The sequence below is a fragment of the Pimephales promelas genome, chromosome 25 (genome assembly GCF_988280905.1).
Source record: "Pimephales promelas chromosome 25, fPimPro1.hap1.1, whole genome shotgun sequence".
Taxonomy (NCBI): Eukaryota; Metazoa; Chordata; class Actinopteri; order Cypriniformes; family Leuciscidae; genus Pimephales; species Pimephales promelas.
Genome location: NC_142793.1, coordinates 16492593 through 16519161, shown reverse-complemented (window position 1 = coordinate 16519161; position 26569 = coordinate 16492593). Strand labels below are relative to the sequence as shown.

Sequence of the window (26569 nt, the reverse complement as noted above, 5' to 3'; positions counted from 1 at the left end):
TTTTTAAGTAAGCATGATCTTGCTAAACATAACAGTGACTGATTGTATGAAAACCTACGAATGAGACTTCAAACGAATTAGCCACCAATTCAACAAAATGTAACAGTTACGAATTGCCATGAGATTATGTTGTAAGTTCACCCCAAAATTTTAAGTTATCAATTACTGACCCTTTTAATTAAGACTTTCATTCAACTTCGAAACACAAATGAAGACATTTTTCAGGAAACCCTGCATTATTTCTGTATATTTCATCCTGATTTCATCCTGTCCCTGCATTGAAAGTCCATTTCACCAAAACTTTGAAAACTGTTCAAAAAGTTCATTGTAGAAGACAACTGTAAAAGTTCAAAAGACATTGTAAAAGTAATCCATATGATTTGAACGTTTTAATCAAAGTCTCCTGAAAAGACACAATCACACGGTCGTAATTGCTTGACGTGCAAGAACAAACCTCACATGTTCTTGCGAAACCTCAAACGTACTTGAATGACATGCAAGTACAAACTCTTTGAGTTTGAGTTTCCATTTACCATATTTGAAGCCCTTTTACGGGCTAATGTTATTGGCCCCGAAACTAATGTTTGGTTGCGTGTCCTATTATAGACCTCATTGGTTCAGACCAGGCATCAACAAGTCAGAGTGGCATAGACAGACTTCTAGAAAGTCATAGTTGTTGGAAAGCTTTTTTGAGGGTAGACAAAAAAAAAAGCACCATTAATGCATCGCACCATGTATAGCTAAAGCGAGAGACTTCCAGATGTCTTTAATGCATCAAATGCACTTTAAGTTGTTTATGACCTCAAAAGGCCTGGGTGAATGAGAGATAAAAATACAAATATGGCATGAAAGCTTGAGGGGGTGGAGTGGAAACATTCATACAGATCATTCATATTTTGTTTGGTTGAAGTCCATGTGTGCTTGCGGCATTCTGTATGCAAAGAAAACTCATGGGAGGATGTTGTTTGAGAGCTCAGTATACGTAAAAACTTTTAAAAGTTCTTAATTTTTCATAATCGTTTGATCCGCAGCCTACAATAGGAGCTCTCAAGGACGATGCAATAACCACCCAACATCAATCAATCATAATCACATCCTCGATCAATGGTCCTAAATTTATTTCTGTTTACTCAGCTTCAAATATTATCGAAAAAAGTCTTTGTTTTCCTTTTTCAATACTTTCCATGCAGGTAACTGATAAAACACTGACTAAATGAGACAAGTGCTTAGAATCAGTATTGTATTCTGGACACTAACCTCGGCATAGAGGCTCAGACTGTACCCCCTTTTTTTTTCCTTTCCATTAATTCAATTCAGTACTACGAACGTTTGTCTATCAGCCCAATTGAATGGATTCTTATTTATTGCTATCCAAGCCCAGGATAATGGTCAAAATCAAAGACAAACAATGCATAATAACTCACTTGAGAGTGACACAGCCACTGCCAGAAGGTGGCGCTGTCCAGAACACCTGTGTCCTTGTGCGTCTTCTGGGAATGCTCTCTGTGACAGCCGGAGGGCAGTTAGTCATGAACTGCGTGTCACTTTCATCGATTATCTGCGGAACAATGAAACCACACATGAGAATTAGTAAATCATTGAATATTTGGGGGGAAGCTAGAATTAAAAACAAAAACAGCAAGAATCTGATTGATTTGTGGGTGGGGGGAGGGGGGTTTAGACTAATGACGCAACAGTTTCCCAACTAGACAGCAGATTAGTACCGTAAATGAGCTCAGGGATGACTACAGGATCAAATTTCATCTGTGGGCCAAGATGACTAACTGTACATGACAGCTCTTTCAACATCTTTGAGTGCGGAACACAAATATGTAATTGATGGTTCTGTGCTACTTAGACCTAGAGCTCATGTTAACCCATGATGCAACATTCTGAATGAGAATGAGGCAACTTTGAAATGAGAAAAATGCACCACTGCAATCCATGCAGATGAACTGATTTTTCAAAATGTTGAATATTTGCCCCGATTATAACGCTCTTCTGACATTTGATCATAATTTGATGAATTACTTTTCCCATGATAAATAAAAATGTAATTTAAACATCCATTTTTAATCAAATTATTTAATTAATTGCTTTCCCCAAGCAGTAATAGGGCAAAGTTAATTGCGGCAAGCAAATAGAGCTGAGATTTGTGAAAAGAAATGATATAATAAGCCATATTTCAAAAGTAAATGGTGAAAGGTTTTATGCTAAAAACATGACAGCAAATTTAAATACTCACAAGGTCTGGTTAAATTATTTCGAGAGAGTAAATAAGAGGTAAATAAGACTTCTTTCACCCCTTTTCAATACCGGTCACATATACTGTATACTTTTGCAAACTGCAACTTTTTGTACCTGTAATTAAGTAAAAACACAGACACAAAAGTACATGAAAAGTCTTAAAGAAATGTATTGCTCCTACTGTTTGTAAAATACATTATCCAAGTGATGGAAAATTCCACTGGGGATGGAAAAGTACAATTTTGTTTGCATGTTTCAAAAACGAAATCGCTGCCAAATGTCCATCGAATAGTAAAATCCTTGCTCGTGGTGCATTAAGTTCTTCCTCCCTCTTTCTCACTCTATCTCTCCATTTCCACTACCCACTCTTTCACACACAGTCTCATGCAAACCCCAAAGCTGCACACATTACCCTCTGGTTCTGTCCTTCATTTACAAAGTAAAAGCTGCAATTATTGGCATCTCAAGCAACCTTGTTGCAACCATGTTCAGACTGAAAAACTAAACAGTGAACCGGAAATTTCCGAATTGATAGGGAAACTAGGCTAAACTTTGAGCTGTAGGACTGTGCAACAGCCGCTCTCCTAGTGTTTATTTTAAAAGAGGCCATGCGGGCCAAGCAGCCGGGTGCATTGTTTCCTGGGTAAAAAAGGGGGCTTTAAGTGGCTGTCTCAGAAATGCTGCGAACCAGCTGGGGGAAAGTTGTAGGAAACAGAGGAGAGGCATTTGTTTTAAATGTGACTTCTGGCGAGGCTGTGTGGCCCTGCTCCTGAGAGACAGTGAAACAGTTTTCTGTTTGCTCTTTTAAACTCTGCTTCTTTTCAGTTGGTCTTTCAATAACCACGTCTCCTGAAGGAATTGAGGATGTTTCATCGTCCTGGGGGTTCCTTGGAGAGATTAAGCGAAACGAATGGTAAGATGTCGCGATGTTTATTCAACCACAATGGTTTGGCTCGAGAGTTGTTTGTCAATTTGTGTTTGCTTGAAAAGAGGAACAGCATTGTATATTATTAACTGTCAAGGTGACTGATGAATATGAATATTTTGAAAAGCAGACATGGGTAGTAGAGCCAGAACGATATATCGGCAGGCCGATATTAGGCATTTTCTAAAATATCGGTATCGGCAGTTATAATAGCCGATAAATGAATATAAGCAAGCTGACATAATTATAAGGTAGCTTATAACTATAAGGTAATGTAGGGACTAATTATTATTTAATTTATCAGAACTTAAAAATATTTTGATGTTCCTCTGTTCTGTGACAATAGAAACAAGTTTCTTTTTAAAATGCATTATCATATTATTTTAGTTAAAACTCATAAATAACTACAAATAACTAATGTTAGGGAAATCTGTTAACATTTTTGTTGCGCGTTTCTGAATAAAGAATAATATAGAATATCGGCCGATATATCGGAATACCGGATTTTAAAACCAACAAATATTTGTATCGGTATCAGCCTTGAAAATCGATTTCTACTTTTCAACATCTTCAGCATCCTTATACGTCATTGATTCACAAACGTTTAGGACAAAACCACAGCTTATCATTTTGCAGTTGCCTTTGTGTTTTTTTTTTTTGGCCATTCAATTTAGTCTGTCAAGACGAAAGAATCCCCAGTTAAAGACCTCAACAGAGGACGTCTGCTAACATCCGCCAGGCAATTTGAGCGCTGAAAAACACAGCGGTAAGGAGTGTAGAGCGGCAACCACAGTTAATGAGATCTAGGGGGAGAGATGCCGCGCTAACAGCCTTCCTGCTTCAGTTTGGGAAGCACTGCGGCTTGATGTAGAGAGCACTAAATGATAGGGGTCCTGTCTTTCATAGAGGACATGGCTCTGAAACGGTCAGTGCGTTACCAATGAGGAGCAACATGTCTGAGTCAACTTCAGCTTTGCTCTCTGGCAAAAGATGGATATGAAATCCTTAAAACAGTACATGGTTTACATTTTTGCAGGTGAAATCAATTCATTTCAATAGGAATCCAAGCGTATGGAAATTTTATGTGAGGGCAAGAGATTTACCGATACATTTTTTGAATTGGTCAGACAGGATTCGCTGCAGTGACAAACAGAAAGTGACTTCTGCTTGAGTGGTGCTTCATATAAACAATAGATAATGTACCTTTTGCCAATGAAAATTCACAGAAATGTTGCTTATGTGAACACACTTTTAACCCTCTGATGTATGACATCCACTAAAGCCATTTTCAAAAAAGTCCCTATGAAATTAAAATGGACAATTCTTGTTTTTTAATGGAATATTGCAGTGTTTTTAAAAAAAATATTTATCTGTGCACATCATTACTTTAATTCATGTGTCATAATCTTTAATCAAAATAACTTCTCTCTCTTGCAGTGACTTGTTCTCTCTTCTTTAATGACGTGTCAGCAACAAGCAATACCAAACCACAACCATCCAATCAATTCTCAATGGACAAAATCAAGTCCAGCCCAACATTTTTTTCTTGTTTGAGAAGCTGTTTAACTCTCACAATAGGGAAGAAAAGACTATCACACCTTTCGTTTCATGCCGACTTTAACAAAGGGGTGATTCAACCAATCATTCCATACACTGTAAAAATAACCGTGATTTTGACGGTAAAATACTGTAAAAATGCTACAGTTCAAAACTGTTAATTGGTTAACAGAAAGTTTCCGTACTATACACGGTAAATAACTGTGATATAAATTTACAGTAAAATACTGTTAAATGTACAGTTTTTGAAAGTGAAAAAGAACAAATCATTGTATAATTTACAGTGAAAAAACGTAAATTGACATTCCCACAATTCCCTGTGTGACACCTCACATTTTACTATGGTCAATTACTATGGTTCCTCATAGTTTTTTTTTTTTCTAATCAGTTATGTACTGTACATTAGGGTTTTATGCTATGTTACAGTACATTTAATGTTGTTAAATTAATGTTTATTGCATTTTTTAAATTTCATCTGTGTTACCATGATGGTGTTTAATGTTTGTGTGAATGACACTGTGCAGCTTTTTTTAAATATGTATTACTTAAATAAATAATCACTTGTGATGAGCTGTGATTGCTCATCACTACTGAGATGATTGGTGGTTGGTCTAAAACAGATATCAATAGGTCAATAAGTTGGTAAATCATAAGTTGGTTTATCAGAAAATACAATACGGTTTATTACTGTAAATTTTAAGTTAAGTCTGTAAAACCATTAACGTTCCTAAAAAATAAACCTTAAAAAAACAGCAGCTGTGGTTGCCAGAACTAAACCATTAACGTTCCTAACGTATTTTTAATGGTAAAGTTCTGGCAACCACAGCTGCTGTTTTTTTTACGGTTTATTTTTTACAGTGTAGGACTTTCCTCTTTATGTTACATTTTTTATTTATGACAACAAAAATTGAAATCCTCTTTGCACTGTATTCATTTCAAAATACATCATTATTTGGGTAAAAAAGAAAGATGTTTTGTAATCAAATGTGGGTTTAAATATTTCATGCGTCAAAGGGTTAATGGTCGTTTTCTTCCTAAAACGTACCACGTCTAAATACAGACATGCAGATGCAACCCGGCATAAACTGCAAATCATTTAGCAGAGACTGCAATTAGACTGTCATCTTTGATTGCCACAGTTCAAGGCAGTTATATGGGGTCACTGCAATCCCTCACCTTGAAAGTGCCGGCGTAATCGTCAGGAGTGACGCCCTCCCTTCCTTCTTTCAGAGCAATGAGGGTAAAGCCACGAAAGTAAGATGGGCTAGAGGCATACAAACTGACTGGAGAGAGAGAGAGAACAAAATATAGGTCAGAGGTACCAGAAATGAGCTTAACAGTAGGTCAGATCTCAACAGTGTGCCAGGGCAAGTCGCAAACTGCTCTCGCATTTGGCACGTACTGTACGTTTGCGTGTGTGGGATGTGCGAGTGCTTTTCACATGGAGCAGTGAATCCATATGCATGTACAAACACGCCGGGCATAAAACCCTCATAAAAAGGCATCTGCTGCTTAATGAAGGCCACTTACATGAATCCAAATGATAGTAAATATATCAGATTATGAGGCGTTTTGATGTTGAAAACTATATTAAACCTGTCCTGACAAATAAGTTATTGTGGAAACATTAAAATGTACACCAGGTTATAATGTAAATGGTTTTTCAAATCACTCACAATGTTGTCTAAGAGACTTGTAGGGGAGACTGGGTTTAGGTTTGTAACAGTTAGAAATGAAGCTATAAAAGATCATAATTCTCCTAAGTTGATGGTAAAAGTTGTTAAGTGTGTGAAAACAAAGGATTTAAAAGACTGAAACATTCTGAAAGTATAATTTCATGTCTTTCTTATAATTTGCTTAGAAATCATAATAATGGGTGTTAAATGGCAGAATTGGCATCATCCGAATCAGCAGATTGTCTCGTTTTGACAAGTTGTTTACTTGTGTTTGATGCATTTCTATATTTATAATACAATTATGTTGTTTTGAATAGGAATTAAAATGTTTTAAATAAAACAGCAGTGATTTTTTAACACGTGATTCCCACAATAAATGCATTGCCCATATCGTGTTTTTTATGTTACAGTATGTTTGCTGTATCTACTGGACTCTTGATACCCGACACAAATTTACATTTCCTACTTCAATTTGTAGCATGTGAATATTTCAATCGAAATTTGAGACACCAAACACAACTGTCGTTTTTACAAAACGTGTTACTACAACCCCATTTTCCCCTATCCAAATGTCCTCTTTGGTGAACATAATGCTGCAAAAAGCAGGTTTTCTAAACTTTTTCAATAATCACACATATTCACCCATCGCATAAAACACTGTTCAGTATTTGAGTGTCAACCAATCTTGATGTAACGTTACCTGCACAAGATGTACTAAGACGACGCTTTACGCATCAATATTTACAAACTCCACACATGCTGTTTTTGGACAGGCTTGCATGAAAAGCCTTTTAAGTTGACAGTAAATGTCATTTTGTGACTTCTAACCTCTGTAAGTGCTCCCGGGTTGGTAAGTTTCTGGGTCTCCTTCAACTCTGAGGCGAAACTCGTTGTGTTCTCTCCGAGCGCCCCGCGTCTGCGTCCGCAAGATCCGACAGAAACCACCCTCGGACCTCGACTGTCTCTCTGTGGTACCTCTTCTGAACGCATCCGCGTGGACGAAAAAGACATTTAAGAAAACCAACAGCACAACCAGCCCGTCTTTGTCCATCATTTCCCCTTCTTTGGCTGTCCAAACACAAGTTTGCAATCTAGTACCAGCAAGTAAACGCCGTCAAAGAACTGGACAAGACTGTCAAAGCAAACGGACACATAAATCGACCAGACTTGTCTATTTTGGGGTCCATTCACGAATAAAAAAAGAGCAAAGACACCGTATCCATTCCCACTGAGGAGATAGCGGACGGTTGATAGTCCCGTGTCCGCTATGCGCGAGATTGGCGAGCGCGGAGACAGAAGACTCAGATGTTGACTTTACTCAAAGGATATTCACACTGAGAAATACCTATATGGTCTCCTTGATAACCGGGCTCAGACTTAAAGAGAAAAGATTCAGACTTTAAACAAAACCTAGACATAGACGGCTGACATTCTTTTTGAGACGCTGTGTGAGGAGAGAGAGATGTTTGAACAGCCGCGAGCTGCAGTAGCAGCAGGAGAAAAGAATCACAGGGAGCTGCGCACTAAGGAGACATGGAGGATGATTTTGGGAACTCCTTCGTCTGTTTTGGTTGTTTATGCAAGACAATGATTTGGGGGCAGATATTTTTTATGTGAGGAATTAACTGTTTATTTCCGGTCCAACAGACTTTTTTTTTTAATTACATAAGAAAACAAGGCTGTGTTAGCCTATAGGCTACTAAATTTCTCTCATAATCGTGTTTGTCAGCAATACTACAAAATAAAGTTAAAGTACCTACAACAGTCCTATAAAAGTAAATATTATAGGGTAATTTATTTTTCAGACCAAATTGGGCAACATACAGACTGAAAACCAGATTGGAAGGCCATAAATGAGTGGAACGGAGTGATTTACTCTCCTATACCGCTCTGCTCCAGCTCCATTTCGGGTTTTCCCTTTTCACAATAGCGAGAGAAACCCGCCCCAAACGATAGGGCGAGAAAACACTGATGCTTCGACTTCTAAAAGTCAGTCAGTGAACTCATTTTGAAATTATGAAAATTAAAATACGTTTATTTTTGAGTAACTGGTTATTAAAAAAAAATGATAGCCTCCATTGATTTCTATGGACCCTCCCAGCAAACACAGAGCGTTCCCCTAACGTTCCCAAATGAGGTTATTTTTTTGGGAACCAAACAACAACGTTATAGGAACATTCCATGTATGTTATTTTTAGGTTCCATTTTTTATAAGTAAGGAGAATGTTCCGGGAACGTTCCCTTAACCTTAAGGGAAAGTTCTAGGAATGTTCTTGAAACCAAAAACTAACGTTCCCAGAACGTTCCGAGAACCCAAATTTGTTTGCTGGGATGGTGATGCTGGATAAAATATGACATGGGAGGAAAAAACATCAGCATTTCAATGCTTTTGCGTTCCCTTGCAGAAGCTTTGCCTTCCACTGAGAAAGTTTGCATTTGCTGGCAAAACTTTTCTTGAAAAAAAAAAAACTTGAAACCTTCTTGAGGGAACGCACAACATTTTGCAAGTGAATGCAAAGTTTCTTGAGCGAAAACCACCATATTGACATAATTTTTCCTCCCATCTCTTTATTCTTGCATGTCCCTTTAGAGGCTCTGTAAATTCCACAGTAAAATTCAGAATAAATTTTTTAGTGTTAAAATCCTTGCAATATGACAGTGCTGTACATTTTATTATTGTTGAATGGGAGTGTAACAGTGCTATAAAAGCAGGTCTAACCTTGAAATCGCTGATGTGGACTCAGATATCAATAGCAACTTGGTGACTTCGTCAAAACCACTGTAGCGAGTCAGGAGTTGGAATCGCGAGTATTGAAAACGATCTGGATAGAGTGTTTTGGCATCTATTTCGTCCCCCACTTTTTCAGCATTTTTCAAATGTTGCCAGTGGGTGGAGTCAGGCTCTGACCAGGGGTTTAGTTACCCTTTAATCTATAGAAAAGAGTCAGCTTAAAATACACCCTCTTTGCATCGATCATTTCGAATATCCTACATTTTTTTAGGTTTATTAAAAAGCCTGTATTTACCTGGATATTTCATAATGGAAGATATGAAAAAGGATGGATGGAGGATAATGAAAAATCCACTTAAATAAATGCTTTGTGTGCCTCGGACCTTTTTTCCTGTCATTTTTCCCTACCAAAAGCACCTTTGATTCTCTCTCAATGAAGAGAAAAACAGAATGACTCACCAAAAGGGCATACAAAAGTAGTCCCTTTCTAACAATACAAAGACCAAATCTGCTCATAAATGTCTATAGAGGACGACCTTCTAGGCCGAGTTGTTAGTTTGGCACCTCACACATTCACTATGTGTGTGATCTTGTCACCCGACCTATTGATCTGCCTGGGGTTGCGACAACTCAAGGGGCTGTGAAATATGGCAGGTTTGTTTGGCTGTATTGGCCTTAAGCTCCGGGCTTGTGTGAGAGAAACACACCAGCAGCATTTGAGCTTGTTAATGCTTCAGTTCATCTTTGGCACAGGCTACAACTCTGGAGAGAGATGAGAAAAGAACGTTTAGAGGAGGTATACGGATGGGGAATGGCAAGCGGACTGACGTTTCTTTCTTTTTTGCACCCTGTTTCGTCCTGTTTTTCGCCCACAGAATCCAAGGACAAAGTTTAGAAATGTAAGAGTTAGTTAAATATAGAGAAGGAAGTGAAAAACTTCAGCTCAACCAGACAAATCATAGACTTTGTCTGCGGTGTGACTGCTGGCCGTTTAAATATGCTAGTCATCTTAAAGGGATAGTGCGCAAAAAAAAAAAAATTTAGTCAGTGTATATATGCATTTCACAAAAAGGTGATATTTTGAGATGTTTCGTTATGCTGCTCTTTTTGATATGTATTTTCAAATACTTTTTGTATTTGATATATTTTGTATACTTTTTGAATATTTTTTGTGGGGTGTACTGTTCCTTTAAGTAACTATTACAGTATGAAACTGCTTTGCATCCAGATGTCAGTTTGGTAACACTGACTTGAGTCAAACCTATCTGTGATTAAGCCAGATGGCAATTTAATGTCTCACGGACACAGCTTTTACTACTTAAGGAAATGGTTGAAGTTGCCAGGAAGCTCTCTTTTAAGTTCCATGACAGTCCTGATATCCAACAAGGTCATTGAGTGCATCGGCACACATCATATGATGTTTCTGTTTATCCTAAGACATCGCAGTGAATTGTAAAGCTGCAATTCTGATAGACTCAACTCTTTTCTGATAGAAAATTCTTGATGGAAAACATTGAAATGCTGTTTAAAAGCTCAGGTGTGAAACACCTCTCACGTATATGTTAATCGCATGCTTCGTCAGCAGACTTTAAGACAGCTGGAGACCAAGGCAGGAGTGGACCTGCAGAGCTAAAAGCCAGTGTTTTAGTCAGTTCTCAGCGTTATGAATAACACATTATAAGGTTGCGGTGCTTGTTTTAATGTTGAAGCCACTACTATATTCCCAAATGATGCAGACCCAGGAGAAGTTTCTGCCTATTACAGACAGCTGTCTGAAAAGTGCTAAAAAAGCGTTTTAATTTTGTATTTTGTAGTCACACATGAGAAATAAAGTCACAATTGTGGGAAATAATCATACAAGTGACATATACTACTGGTTTCACAGACAAGGCTTAAGCTAGTCTTAGTCTAAAATGAATGTTTAAGCTGTTTTAACTGAAAAAAAGAACTTGTTTTTTTTCTAAGGCACATTTTTAAAACCTACTTAAAATGCCTTAATTAAACTAACTTTAATCTAAGTCCTGTCTGTGAAACCGGGTAATAGTCACAATTGTGAGAAATAGTCACAAATGTGAGATATAGTTGTAATTGTAAGAAATAGTCATGAGATATTTAAATATAATAGCCAATGTGAGATAAATTTGCAATTTTGAGAAATAGTAGCAAATGTGAGATATACTGTAGTCAAAATTGTGAGAAACAATCACAAATGAGACATATGGTCATAATTGTGAGAAATAGTAAAGTAATATAAACACAAAAGCCAACGGGAGATAAAATTCACAATCGTAAGAACTATGTGTAAATTTTACTGTATATAGTCTCAAATGTGAGAGGCGTAATTGTGAGAAAGTCATAAATTTGAGATATACACTCGCAATTGGACGCAATAGTCGCAAATGTGAGATATAGATTTGCAACTGTGAGAAATAGTTGCAAATGAGAGATATAGTCGAAATTGTGAGAAATAGTCGCAAATGTAAGATACAAATTCACAATTATGAGAAATAGTCGTAAATGTAAGATAAATATTCAAAAAGTAGAAATAGTCGAAAATGTGAGTATAAATTTGGTAGAAATTGTTGCAAATTATATATATATATATATATATATATATATATATAAGCAAATGACAGATATAGTTGTTAATGTGAGAAATAGTTGCAAATGAGAGATAAACTGCAGTCGTTATTGGTAGAAAAAGTCGCAAATGCAAGATATACACTCGCAATTGGTCGAAATAGTCGCAAATGTGAGTATAAATTTGGTAGAAATTGTTGCAAATTATATATATATATATATATATATATATATATATATATATATATTTAAGCAAATGACAGATATAGTTGTTAATGTGAGAAATAGTTGCAAATGAGAGATAAACTGCAGTCGTTATTGGTAGAAAAAGTCGCAAATACAAGATATACACTCGCAATTGGTCGAAATAGTCGCAAATGTGAGATATAGATTTGCAATTGTGAGAAATAGTTGCAAATGAGAGATATAGTCGAAATTGTGAAAAATAGTCGCAGATGTAAGATTTAAATTCACAATTATGAGAAATAGTCGTAAGATAAATATTCAATTAGTAGAAATAGTCGAAAATGTGAGTATAAATTTGGTAGAAATTGTTGGAAGTAGATATATATCAGCAAATGACAGATATAGTTGTAAATGTGAGAATTAGTTGCAAATGAGAGATAAACTGCAGTCGTTATTGGTAGAAATAGTGGCAAATGAGAGATATAAATTTGCAGTTGTGAGAAATAGCTGCAAAATATCAATTTGTAATTGTGAGGAATTAATCACATTAGTCACATTAATGACAAAGAGCGTTTGTGAATAAATATTACTTGATTAAATAAAATCACGATTGATACTGTAGTGTAGATCTTTTGTTTTATCCTGAAGCAGAAACATTCTTCCATCTTCCTATGCAAGATAAGACAAAAATGTAAACATCTAACCAGCTCACATCATCGTACTCAATGCCACTCTGCAAGAACATCAGGCTTTTGTTGACTTTACAGTGTTCACTGCCTGAGCACAGGGGTGCATGGTTATGTCTATACAACATTGTTTGTTGGCCCCCAAAAGGGTAAGAAGAACCATTATGCAGGCAAGCGCAGTAGCCTCTTGTCCTAAAGTGATAAATGTTCAAATCACTGGCAGCTAATGTACTGTGCTGGGGACTTTTTCTCTTAGTAGCATTCTAATTGACTTAGAGGCAAGTGATGCAAAGAAAGTCCATATGCCCATTTCTCCTGAAACACCCTCCATCCTTGAACCTTCCCTTGATAATTAGTAGGTGTAGCTGTAGAGAACGACCATGAGGTCTGCTTTTTCTCTAACCTCAGTTGGCATATCATGTAGATGATGGTTTCAGACTTTCACTGTAGCTGATTTACAAGGTGTTTTGTACTTTGTCTTGCCATTTAAATCCCGGCTCTGCTCCTTTGATAAAGCCTCCGTCCGGGAAATGGCGCAGATGTAGCTCGGACAACTGGAACATTTTTGAGCACAGATTACTGAAGGAGTTTTCAGAACCTGGAGACAAGATTTCAGTTAAATAAAACGAACAGAAGAGTCTCGTCTCAAATTGGAATGACTTATTCTCCTTGACCTTTCACAGTCTTTCAAACCTTGTTTCTATGCAGTCTCAGAGCAAAAGTAGCATTTCCTTTTGACAGGATTCACTGCCTATTGTATTAAAAATAAGAATTGCATTGAGAAATGCATTCATGTACTCATTTAAATGTTTTTTTTTCTAAAATAATGTTATTTTTATGTGCATTTCGGGTTTTGCTGTTGTCATGTAAATTTGTTGTAATACTTTTATTTATAAAATGTATATAAGTGCCTGTCACTGTCACTCTCAGATGACAAATCGAATAATCAGCATTAATCGCACCTAGTTTTATATATGAAGAGTTCAGATGCAAAAGCCTCTAAGTGCCATTTGAAATTTTCTTAGAATGATAATTTTTATCAAGCTTGTATATTTAAGTTCAGTGATTTCACTTAAATGGCAATTATAATTACCTATTAATTGTTATTTAAGTGAAATTACTGAACTTAAATATACAAGCTTGATAAAAATGATCATTTTAGAAGAAAATTTCAAATGGCACTTAGAGGCTTTTGCATCTGAACTCTTCATATATATCCATACATTAGGGCTGTCAAACGATTAATCACGATGAATCGCATCCAAAATAAAAGTTTGTGTTTACATAATATATGTGGGTGCACTGTGAATAATTATTTTATATAAATAGACACACTTGTATATATTTAAGAAATATTTTCATGTAAATACTGTATATAGATTTATATATAATTTATATTATATATAAATATAAATATTTTATGTATAAATAACATTTGTTTTCTTAAATATATATGCATGTGTGTGTATTTATATATATATATAGAAAAAAATTATACACAGTGCACCCACATATATTATATAAACACAAACTTTTAATCTGAATGCGATTAATCGCGATTAATCCTTTGACAGCCCTAATATATAAATATATATACATATTTACAAACTTAGATTAACTGTTAGATGCAATTAGTCACAATTAATCGATTTGACAGCACTACTTTTTGCAGACCTTTTTTAATCTCTTTTAAAAAACAGCAATAATATTTACTTTGAAACAATTTTCACTCATAAATTTTGAGTAACTGTCCAAGTAACACACTGAATTAAATGTGAAATGCTCTTGTAAAAACTATTTCAATAATCATTGTAATTTACAACTTTTACAGTTTACATTTACATCACTTTTACAGTACAGAAAAAAATTACTGAAATATAAAAAAATAAAAAATAAAAAAAAGTGAGCTATGAAAAAGGAAGGTAGTAACCTTGGTTCAGGGTTTCTGTACAAAAACATTCCTGCAGTTAAGTTGCAAGATATAACATGATATTAATTTAGTTAACTGTGAATCATGGACGTATGAGAATATCTTTTGGGAAAAGGTTAGTGCAATCTGTGTCACAGATGGTGGTGGTTTTTGCCCTGACAAACAACATTAGATATTAGTCATTTTTTTCCTCAGATGGCCTTGTAAAACTGCAGTATAGCATGCAACCATGCATGGCATAAATGTGCAATGACAGATAGGGTCAATGTCTGCGGTTTCTCATCCAAATCATCATTTCAGACTGTCAACAACAAACACCGAGGTCGAAGCATGACAAAACTAAGGTCTTTTGACAATGATAAATTCCACTATTTTAGAAAGAGAGTCATTATTTTACTTTACACTTTCTTTTGATCTATCGTGAATGGATGGAGCCATCTCTAAATTGTGTTTAAAATAAATTTCTAATCAAAGTTAGTCTTAAAAGTCATTTCAGTACACTGTCTGCACTCATGAGAAATTAATGTAGTTTTTAATCTACAGTATAAGCAGCTTTTAACTCCAAGCAAAGTTTCCATTCAAACAAACAGTTTTGAAGTAATTCTGAGCCAGACCAAAAAGAATTTTAAATGTTCGATCACCCCAAAATATTTTTTTCTGTCAAGATATAAAAAGGCAAAAAGGGTAAAAATATCTTAAAAGTGGTTGTGTAATCTGTTTGTTAAATTCCAAGTCATTGCTTTGTGTGAGAAACTGATTGAAATTTGACTTATTATATGCAAAATTTCCCCTTCAGCGAGACGTTAACCACTGCAACTAGATCTTTGATTCAGTGAGTTTGTAAATGAATCATTTATGAACTGACTCACCAAATCCTTTAAATCAATAAGTTATGACATGTTTTACATTGCTTTAACTCATCAAAATAAGCAATTATCTACTTTTTATACAAGATTCAACTACTTTAGTTTAATGCAATTTAAGTTGAAATGGCTTAAATATCTAAGTTGATTATACTAAAAAAAAATTATGGCAACAACTTTTTTTTTTTAGTGTGTAAATCAGTTTGACTTGACTTGATTCATTCATTACATGCAATATTACAAGTCAAACAGTTTTGGAACAACATGAGAGCAACCTATTCTTTAAATACAAAACAACAAAAGGGTGCGAGGAAACTACTGCAACAAGCCTATAAAAAGCTTAATACTGCATTTCCCTGCCAAAGTTATTTTTTTCTTATTTGCGAGAGTGCTTTTTATGGCGCTGCTAAAACATCTTTAAAAAGCTGCAAGCAATTTAAAGGCCCCATAAATCCAGTTTAATTGTTTTAAAATGGGCTGTAAATCCAAGCCTCTTTTGTTGATTTCTGATGTACAGAGCAAATCGAGTCCAAATGATGTCATAGCGAACGACGCTAGATTTCGCCTTCCTGTTTTAATTGGACCTTAATGTACTCATGCGACCACTGAGGAAACTGCTTCAGAAATTCCCTTTTTATGCCCCATGTGTCAAAATAATGAGCTCTGGATGTAATTTAAACATTGTATTGGTGTTTAAAAGCTAATAAATATCGTTGCCTTCAGAAAGCTGATTTGAAGAAAGGACGCAGAAGCCACCAACCGTTTAAAAAGAACCAAAAACAGGGGTTTAGAAACCCAAAATTTATGATAAAAGATCTTGGAGACTGTGTCAGAAGTGAAGAATGGGATGCAAGCATGCTCTTTCCACTGTCAGAATACTTCATGAAACAATGCATCATCAAATAATGCGGTTATGTGCGAGACCACCTGTAATCAGAAATCCCAGTCGCACTTTTGTGTGTATTCTAATCCGCCCGTATTCTGCTCTGAAATCGCCCGACAGTGCTGGCCTTGTCCAAACCAATGTAATTACCTCTCTTATCTGAAAAGAGAGGGCTTAGACCATTTCTTTTTGCTAAAACAGCCACTTTGTATGACACGTTAGAAAAAACGCTAAAAACCGAGGTCTGCAGACACTGCTTTTAGTATTGTGTTCAGAAGGATTTAATATTCTGAATGAAAGTAAACGTGCTGCCCCCGTTCGCTTCGGTTTGGGTTTGTGACTCCAAGCAGCAGAATACAATCAAAGTCCATTATGACTGGAACAGCCAATCGTATCTCTTGAATTTTAATGTGCTCTGGAGAGGAAATATGACTCAAATTCAATTTTATTAATTCGACCTATTCTTGAATCTTTACCATATATTTTAACAGGGGTTACTAAATTATCAATTATACTTTTGCTTAGAAATAATACCATAAGCTATAACTGAAGAGCTAAATAAATAATAAAAAACTGAGAAACAATTCGATTCCGATTCTTTTTGGCGTATTGGTAAAATAATCCATTTTGCTAACATATGAGCCAAATTCTCTCTCCAATTACTTATCTTTCTGAACCATTCTTCAAAAGAACCAACTCATGAAAGTCATTCGTTTCAGGAATCGTGCTACGCTGGTGGCCTGCACGTATCTGATTCGCTACAAACAACCAGTTCAACAGTTCAACAGCCATTTGAATCCAATTAAATAACATAAGAGTATAGTAATGCAGAATCACAAGGCCAAGGCCGCTTGGATATAACATCTTGAATGGTTAAAATAAGTAGCTTTTCAACTCCTATGCTCACAGTAGTTCTAGCGAGACCTTTTCCTGTCATAGTCTACAGACTCTAGAGGACTCGAGGGTCAGTACAACACAGCCAAAGGATGACACTTGACTCAAAAGTGAGGCTTGCGTGCGACTGCAACCGCTAAGAGATGAGGAAATGAATGATCACTCAGCGGCTCGTGAAGTACACTTTAAAGTGGCCTTGATCCAGGACACACTTCTAACATACAACAAGGGCCAAAGCTTAAGTGTTTATTCCATCAGACATCAGAGTGGATATTGACACAACAGAAACATGGAGTACAAGCTGGGTGGGGTTGGCAGATCTTTACTTATTTATATATACTTTGTACTATATGTATATGTCTGTGTATATATATATATGTATAGTACACAAGGACACTTATCTAATATACACGTTGCACTACTGTCAGTTTGCAAGTATTTTGGCTCATGCATCATTTTTCTAAATGGTCTGCCATATAATGGCAGTTCAGGGTGAGATAGAAAGATTCTTCAGAGAAATGAAGTGTCAAGGCAGTAATGTAAAACGATGTATGGCACGTACAAATGGCACAAATTGTGTTGAGCAGATAACTGCAAGGAAAATCCACTGACAGCAAAAAAAAAGCACATACTTTGAAGAGCACATCTCCTCCATTAGTAAATTTGATGAATTTCCATACCAAATTCCCTGGATCTGCTTAGCAGGTCCTATGGAAAAGAAAAAGAAAAATAATTTAGAGCCATTTTTATTTAGAGAGACATTTTGCTCTTAAATTGCCTTTCCAAACTACATTTTCTAAAAGTCAACATGAAATATCCCCTTTCTAAAACTTTCTAAATTTTTAAATGAGCTTTGAGCATGTCAGAGTTTTAACATTGTTACTCAACAAGCAAATCTAAAAAAAAAATGCACTCGTACTGTACTTTATCATTTTGATCTAAATTCTGTAGGAGAAACACAGAAATACCGGAAACCTGAAGGAACAGTAGAATAATCCATCTCAATGAAGACTGGATGGAAGAACCAATCAAACCTGCAAACCAAACAGACATGGCTAAATCTGTATTGGATATCAGATGGAGAATAGACTTTTAATTAAATTCGGATTGTGGGCGCTGGGCAGATTCCCAGAAGCACAGTCTTGTCCCTAAAGACAAAAAAAAATTTAATTCTAATTTATTATGCTATTAATTCACATCAGTATTGGGTTGGCTCAGCGTCGGAATGTTATATGATAATATGTCACTGAATCTTTTTCAAGAATGCCAACGGTCCTCATTTGCCAAACATTTTCCATGGCAACAGGAGACAGTATCCTGATTAAGTGTTTGTGCATAAATCGACCAAATAATGATGCTAAAAAATACTTTGTCATAATTGGACAGTTTTGCAGGCTCATCCAATATATATGCAAATTCCATGGTGTTTGAGTGTAAATTAATTTGGTCGAATGAAACAAAATATGTCTTGCACTTCACTGCTAATGTATGCCAAATTGACACTTGGCCTTTTAATTTTAAGTGAGAAATGTCTGTTCCGTGGCCATCGGCAAGACAACGGTCACTGTAAACTTTGTTGTCTTTTTAAAATCTAACTTAAAATTAACCTAGCATGAAAAGTAGCTAGTTTTACAGTAAACACATGAAATGTCTGGCTCCCCCCTTAAAGCCACACTGTGTGATTTTTACCCCCATCTAGCGGTGACCATCCAGTGAATATTAGTTTCTGTTCCTCTCAATTACGATTTCGTTTTAACTCCTACGGTGGCCAATGTAGTCCAAGATTAACATGGCTTCCAGTTCGACCTCGTCCATGAGTGTTAACTCAAACGTAAACGTGAAAGGCGAAGCTTAAATTAACGGGTATGTCCCTCTTTGGCTAATGTACTTTCAAGATGGAGGGGCAACATGCCGACCGACATTAGAACCCCGTATTTTCAATGGCAAATTATACACTCACGAGAATACTTTATTACTTGAACGAAGTAAATATACATTAATGAGCACATATATTTTTGAAAGAACTAAGAGTTTTTAGCTAAAAGAGTTACACAGTGTAGCTTTAAAAATGGTACATTTGGCCCGTTCCACCTCAGAGATTTTGTGACTGTATCTAACAATTAAAATCATCCAACAAGGGCATCATTTTGACAATATTTTGTTTCATGAAAAACTAACATTACTTTTTACACAGCATGATGGAGACAAGTAAACAATCTCATTCAGCTGTGTCAATTTCTACACAAACTTCGGACAACATTCAGCCCTGCCACGTTATTGTAAGAAATAAAATCATCAAATAAATATTCCTGATTAATTTATGGAAAAACATAGCTAGAAACCAACATTTGGCCCTAACTAGCTAGCCCATATTTTACAACCCTTTTACAAAAATAGATAAAAAAAAAAAATAAATAAATGGATGAGATTTTCATTTTTCTAGGAGAAGCACCATAGTTTAAACCATGCTCTAAACCTAAACACACACGCACACATATATATATATATATATATATATGAAGAGTTCAGATGCAAGTGCCATTTGAAATTTTCTTCTAAAATGACCATTTTTATCAAGCTTGTATATTTAAGTTCAGTAATTTCACTTAAATAGCAATGAAGATTACCTATCAATTGTCATTTAAGTGAAATCACTGAACTTAAAAATACAAGCTTGATAAAAATGGTCATTTTAGAAGAAAATTTCAAATGGCATTTAGAGGCTTTTGCATCTGAACTCTTCATATATATATATATATATATATATATATATATATATCATCCTATGTGACTTGCTATATTGCTCTCATACAGGGTGACCCCTGCTAAACAAACACATCTGCAATAGGTTTGTGATGGAAGCCAACAATCATTACTCATTCGCTTCAGATGACTCCACCTGCCTTGAAAGGACTAGGAAGGTTCTGGCAAAACACACCGCTTGCAGACTTTTAGCTTTTACTTTTAAAAAAAATCGCCTTTACCAAGTTCTGCCTTCTTGCTTGGATGTCTTATGAATGTAAGACTACATATCTGGCCTCTTAAGTATCTGTGCAGGTCCATCGAGGTTTGCACGTTGTATTCTTTGTTTTCATTTAACTGTGTGCAGCAATAAAAGCAATTTCTTCCACCATAAAGGATTAAATGTTTCCCTTCATAATCTATTGAATTTGGCCTAATACAGCCAAGGAACAATAAACAAACCCAAATGGAAGCCACTAAAGCACAAGTGAAGCAATTTTCCAATTGCATGAGAAACTATTTTCCTATTTTTTCACAACAAATGGGAATGGTGCTTTGTTTGAGATTTATGCTTGCTTTTTTCTTTTTCTTTTTGATTTGCACTAATACTCTCTAAATCGCTTTACAAAGTAAAAACATTTTGTTGTAGTCTATTATTCATAAGCTTGCCACAATGTTATGGCTCTCAATAAAGAAACATTTATGGGTTTTTCTTCAGCTTCGGTTTTATGGCAATTTTTATGTCCTAGCAGTTGAGTTTTAATACAATTAGTAGATTTCAACATTTGTCTTTGCATTATAAGATGCTTAAAACAAATGTTATGTTAACTTTTGTATAGACTATCATTTTGTTTTCAAAAAACTCTCTAAAAATACAAAAATCTACCATAGAATATCAATGATAACATTTAATAAATATATAATATTTTGGCAAATAATGAAGAAAAAAAATGATTTCAGTCATGACAACTCTTGGGATAGTTTATAAAAATGTTTTATTAATGTAAACGAAATGTAGGATTAGCTCTACAGAGCAAGACTTGCTTCTGCGAAAGGCTTACTTACGTAAAATTAATGCCTGGTTCAGATTACACAATTTTTTTTGTCTGTTACGATAGTCACTGTGTCAGATTACGCGATTTTGGCTCCTAAAATCTTGTCGTGTCGTAGACAAGACACATGTCAGACTACACGTTACTTCCTGACCAATCATCGCATGCCGTGTTTAACGGCGCGCGTGATGTCATCGAGAAGGCGAAACTCGTAGCGAGTGACTTCCTGGATTGCTCGGCATTGCGTTTTCGGGCGTGAGAAATACACGGTGTGGCGTGTGAGTGTGGTTGAATTGGTTGTGCCTCACGGCCATTGCGTGAGACTTGAGAACCCTGCTCGAAGAGTACAGTATGGGCTGTAAATCTTCCAAAGAGAACGTTGGAGGTAAAATATTGTTTTCTTATATATTTTTACTTCTAGTTTTAACGTTAGCACCATCGTCTCTCTTTCGTTTTGACTTTTTTGAAAGTTGTATACGGAAAAGCTTGTGCTCTTATTGGTCAACCTCATACATGTGACGGAACCGTCGTGGACGACTGTTAAAAAAATTAAACATGCTAGTCTTTTTGTTGTGATGTCGTGAAGCATCGCAGATGCGACATACCTGTAGGTTGTCGCCCACTATGACACACTATACGAGATGATACGATCGAATCTTGCGTCCCGACGCCTGTTGTCGTTTACGAATCCCCACGACACCCTACGTCAAACGGATCGTGCCAAAATCGGGCTAAAATCTAGTAATCTGAACCAGGCATAAAGGAAACCCACACAGTATATGCAGGTGGTGCTGGGGAGGACGGAGGACTAGAATAAAAATTTGCATAGCGCGCACAGTTTTAGTGTTATTTTTGGTCAATAAAGGGAAGTAGTACTGAATACATGAAATAGATTGTCTGTGGAGGTTTGAAACAACCAATCAGAAAGTGTTTTATGGTTGAACTATTCATTTATGTACAGTAATTAGTTAGTAATTTTCACCATAGTTAGTAATTAGTTAGTAATTTTCACCAAGTCATTTCCAAGACAGAGTCCTATTAAACACAACATTGGAGAGGTGTCTGTATTTAATGAATTAAAAAAATAATTCTCCTTTAAAACATTTTTATATTTTGCAAGTGGACAAATTAAACTAGTAAGAGAGTGAAAAGTGAGTTAAGATAATTTATTTTCAAAAAACGCCACCCTGCACACTGGCAGTTGAAATCCTCTCCGATACGACTACGAAACGACTGGAAGTCATTCATTTCCTATGGAGATTCCAAGACCGTATGTGAATGGGTCTGAAACGGGTCCGACTGGGTGCAGTGCGAAGAAAATCGTGTCCGTTGGTCATCCGGATGCGTTCAAAAAAAATTGAACTCTTGCGAAAAGCTACGGATGGTTCCTATCCGACAATTCCAGCGGAAGTTGAGCGTTACTATGGTACTGATAAACAAACCTGAATTCTTAACGTTTAATAAAATAAATAATGATTTTATAACAATGTTTTAATTGTAATTTTTATTTTATTTTCATGACTTTCTAATGTTATTAGGGCAATTAATACAATTAAATTGTAGGTAGACATTGAACTATTGACCCCCATATCACATTTTTTAGTCGACCTGACACGTCCTCAGCAACTTTCCTCACGCAACAGCCTTCCTATTAATATCTCTATAACCCTCATCAAGAGATCATACAGAACTGACAGAATCAACCTTTCTAATCTCTCCGCCATTTTTGTTCTACGCTTTTCACGGTGTAGCACGACGTCCGTTGGGAACGTATTGCGTATTACGGAGCTGATTTGAACTGCCAGTGTGAAGGCGGCATAAGGGCCCAGAGTTGAAGACACACACACTGTCAGAAAAAAACAAGCTATTGTACCCCAAAAGGTACATTTTTTTACGATCTTTTCCCTGAAAGTGAATAAATCCTTGCTTTGTGCGTTTCATTAAATTATATGATGCTGTGCTGCTTACCTTAGTTTTAATCCAATTGGAGATATAGGTGCTTCATCATTGAGCAATGACACAAGAAGAAAGAAAGATTTTCCTGACTCTGTGCCCAGCACTGTTGAGCATACTGTTACGCAAAAACTATTTCGGGGAACTACAAGTGTATCGATTCAAATTATGGAATGGAATGTAGCATCCAATAATTTTCCTTAATGTCATAGCTAAATGTGCAAAGTAAAATATGATAAATGACTGTGCAATACAGGACATTTTGTTATTTAAGGGTAATTCTGTAATGAAACTCATATTTTGTTCTAATATGACATACTACTTTCTTTTTAAACCTTAAAATGGAAGTAAGTGTTCTACTTTCAAATTCTGAAGTGAGGAACCTTTGAAAACTTAAGTTTATTTACTTATCACCTCAATTATTTAATCAGTGAATTGAATTTTAGAGATAGGACACTATGATTCATAAAAATCATTTAGACCACTTTTATAAACTACATTCAATGAGAGAAATGATTAATTCTTTGTCAAATCATGACAGTATTTTAATTTCTGTGCGATTATTCTTTTAATTTACGAATACCGACTGCTACACATCATAACTTCTACAGCATCTTTCATAATGGCATTCAGTTTGAACCATTGCTTTATAGCTCAGTTAAGTTTCTTTTTTGTAATTATTGCCAACTTGTGTCATTTCCTTTGAACACAGCACTATTGTCTCTTTCTGTCTTTCATCACCAGAACAAATGTGTACGGCATTGGCTTGTTTGAACTTGTGTGAGCATAGAACTTATATTAGCTTATCCTCTGAGACCATTTGCTTAAATTAGAATAAAAGATCAAAGTAAATTACTCATAAAAATCTCTCTCTTGTCTCAGCAGCAAAGTTTAATGGTTAAATAAGAATGGTTAATCTGTCAAAAAGTGATTGTGAAAGCAACTTTTAAACTTACAGTACGTAATAAGTCCCCCTCCACCTCCCCAATAGTTTTGGTCTAAATAAGTACCAGTTTGTTACACCTCAGGAAGAGGGATGCCATTTTATCCAAGAGATCACATGTTTGCATTTGAATGATGTTCAGGATATATTAAATGTAATGTTTTAGGCAATATAGAGGCATAAATCTTAAAAAAAAAAAACATCTTATTGTACCATCTACAAAAGAATATTTTTCCAATCACATCCTTACAATCTCTGAGGACACACTACAGCATATTATTTTAATATACTATGTATGAAGAAAATGGACAATGTTTTCTAAAGTTGCATTCAATAAATTCTGACCCAAAATAACAGGCCTTTTATTTGTGAAAGCATACTGGAAAATGTTCAAATCTTGCCATATTGAGTTTAGACCAGACTTCATAAATCAATAAAAAATAATATTTTGGATGGCTCGTCAGTGTGGTTGGTATAGCTTCAAATATCAAGCCATATTTCATATCAAAAGTGTGTAGCACAATAAAGTTATTGAAAAGTAATATTATTGAAAAGTTAATATTGCCTTTGAACTTCCGTTTTTGCGGTCGTTCTGTATATCTCTATGGCATTGCTGTCCTGGAGTAATTAGCTTTTAAAGTGGATTTACTTAATGTAAAGTTAACGAAAGTTATCATGAGGATTGTAATGTTTAAAGCAGATGTCTTAACAAATGTCCGTAAACCGGGAAGATTTTAAAACGAGCTGTTCATTCATAAATAAGCAAGATCACTGTGAAAATACAGACCGGAAGACAAAAGACAACGAGCGCAGCGCTGAAAAGGGGTGGGGCTACATAAGGTCTATAGAAGGGTCAAGAATTTGAGAGTTGGAAAGGTTCACTTGAGCTTTTTCGTTGATACGTAATAAGGCGTCAGCCATCTTGCTTGACGAGGACTAAAAATGTTTGGCGGACCGGATGTATTCTACTTTAGGTTCTTGTGGTTCTAGGTTCTTGACCATTGGCGGAGTTCTCCTTCAGACCAAGAGATGTCAGGATTGTGGATGGCTAATAGCCAAGAATAATGGGGTTTCAAGGAGACTGGACAATATAAAACCCTACCCGTTCTTTGTGCAGTAGTCCCACTTGCAGTTGAATGGCAGCAATGATGGCTTGAACTAGGCCATTTCCAATAGGTTTGTCCTCAATAGCGGTGATCCTGAGGAATCTTGAGTCTTTCTAGGAGATCGGCATCAATGAAGTTGGCAGCAGCTCCTGAGTCGACTAACGCTGAGGCAGTGAAATAGAAAAATCATAATTGGTATAGCCTCAAATATCAATATATAATGTTCCACAGCAGAGTGATTCTTTGTTCAGATAACTAAAGAGGATTGTTGGTTTAACTTAAAAAAAGTAAGTAAATCAGGTTCCCTTAAAATTTTGAGTTCATTGAAATCAATGTATTTTTAGTTAATACAATGAAGAAGATTGGTTTAATCAACTGAAACTCAAAATATTGTTATCTCAACCACATAAATCATTAGTTGTTTTGACAAAATAAAAAATGTGATAGAAAAATATTGAAAATATCCTTTTACACTGCATGATTTTCCTCATCATTCGAGAGATCTCTAAGCACCACGTTCCCCTTTGAACATTTATTGTCATTACTTCATTTAAATAACCAAAAATCGATGGGTATTGTCTTCCACTTCCTCTTATATCAGCACAACCTATTGCAGCATCCAAAAGAGGTCTTAAAATGTGTGGTTCTGAGAGGCCCGTGGAAATGGTTTCATCTTTGAAGCAAACCACTCCTTCTGATAGAAAAGATGAAAGGTGCATGGAGAGAGAGAGAGAGAGAGAGAGAGAGAGAGAGAGAGAGAGAGAGAGAGAGAGAGAGAGAGTATCCAGTTTATCCACACAGCAAACAGAGATGCATGCTTTTCTGAGTATTTGCATGTGAATGTGAGAATCTGTTCCCATGGCTCTCTCAGGCACGAAAGGTAGGACGACAGCACAAAAGCTAATGTTTAGCATTTGAAGATCCCAGCGACAAAACGCCTCTCTATTAAGCCTTCGCACACACTGTCGAGGGATGCACATACCAAACTGGGAGAAGGTGACAATGTATTAGACACATAATAAAGTTCTTGCAGTGAATACATTCAGGTGACGAGGAGACTCAGTCTGTACTACAGCATTGTGTGAAGTTAAATAAAGGTTTGCTGATGATTTAACGGCAGAACGCTATGTTCTCCTCAAGCGGTTTATGTTTCACAGTGAGAAATTTTAATCAGAAGTCTTACGACTAGCTGACAGTTCTGTTGAAATGAGCGCCTTACACCCTCACGACCATCTCAGAAGTCTCTGGGTTGACCGCAAGCATATGTAGTGTCTAAACACATTTTGTCATCTTGGAGTTCAATTACAGGAATAACAGTCATTGCTTCTGTGGCTGTTGTGGATTGCACCTCCACAGATGCTGCATAAACCACTAAACAATCAGACTGGCTTTATTGGCTGATATACACATGTGGCACACTGGCAATTGCGGAAATTTAGTTTCTACTGTCTGCACAGAACGGATCAAGATAATGAACTCCCATTTCCCATAGTACACACTGGCACTCAGACAAAAGTGTGCACTTGGGGCCAAAAGCGCATGAAGCTTGCCATGTGTTTTGATATAACAGCAATGCTTTTATTATTAAAGCTTGCAGATTGTTTTTTGTAGCTGT

At 35.9% G+C, this 26569-nt stretch overlaps 1 protein-coding gene across 1 annotated transcript in view; it reads right to left on the bottom strand.

The window, feature by feature from the left end:
* The window catches only part of spon1b (spondin 1b), a 59852-nt gene extending 51868 nt beyond the window's left edge, over window positions 1-7984 (bottom strand). Inside the window, exons 1-3 of the mRNA XM_039648014.2 lie at window positions 7234-7984; window positions 5906-6012; window positions 1425-1558 (exon numbers count right to left, since the gene is read on the bottom strand). Of these exons, the coding sequence (XP_039503948.2) occupies window positions 1425-1558; window positions 5906-6012; window positions 7234-7459 (467 nt within the window). The 5' untranslated portion in view covers window positions 7460-7984. The remainder of the gene's footprint in view (window positions 1-1424; window positions 1559-5905; window positions 6013-7233) is intronic.
* Between the last annotated feature and the right edge of the window lie 18585 nt (window positions 7985-26569).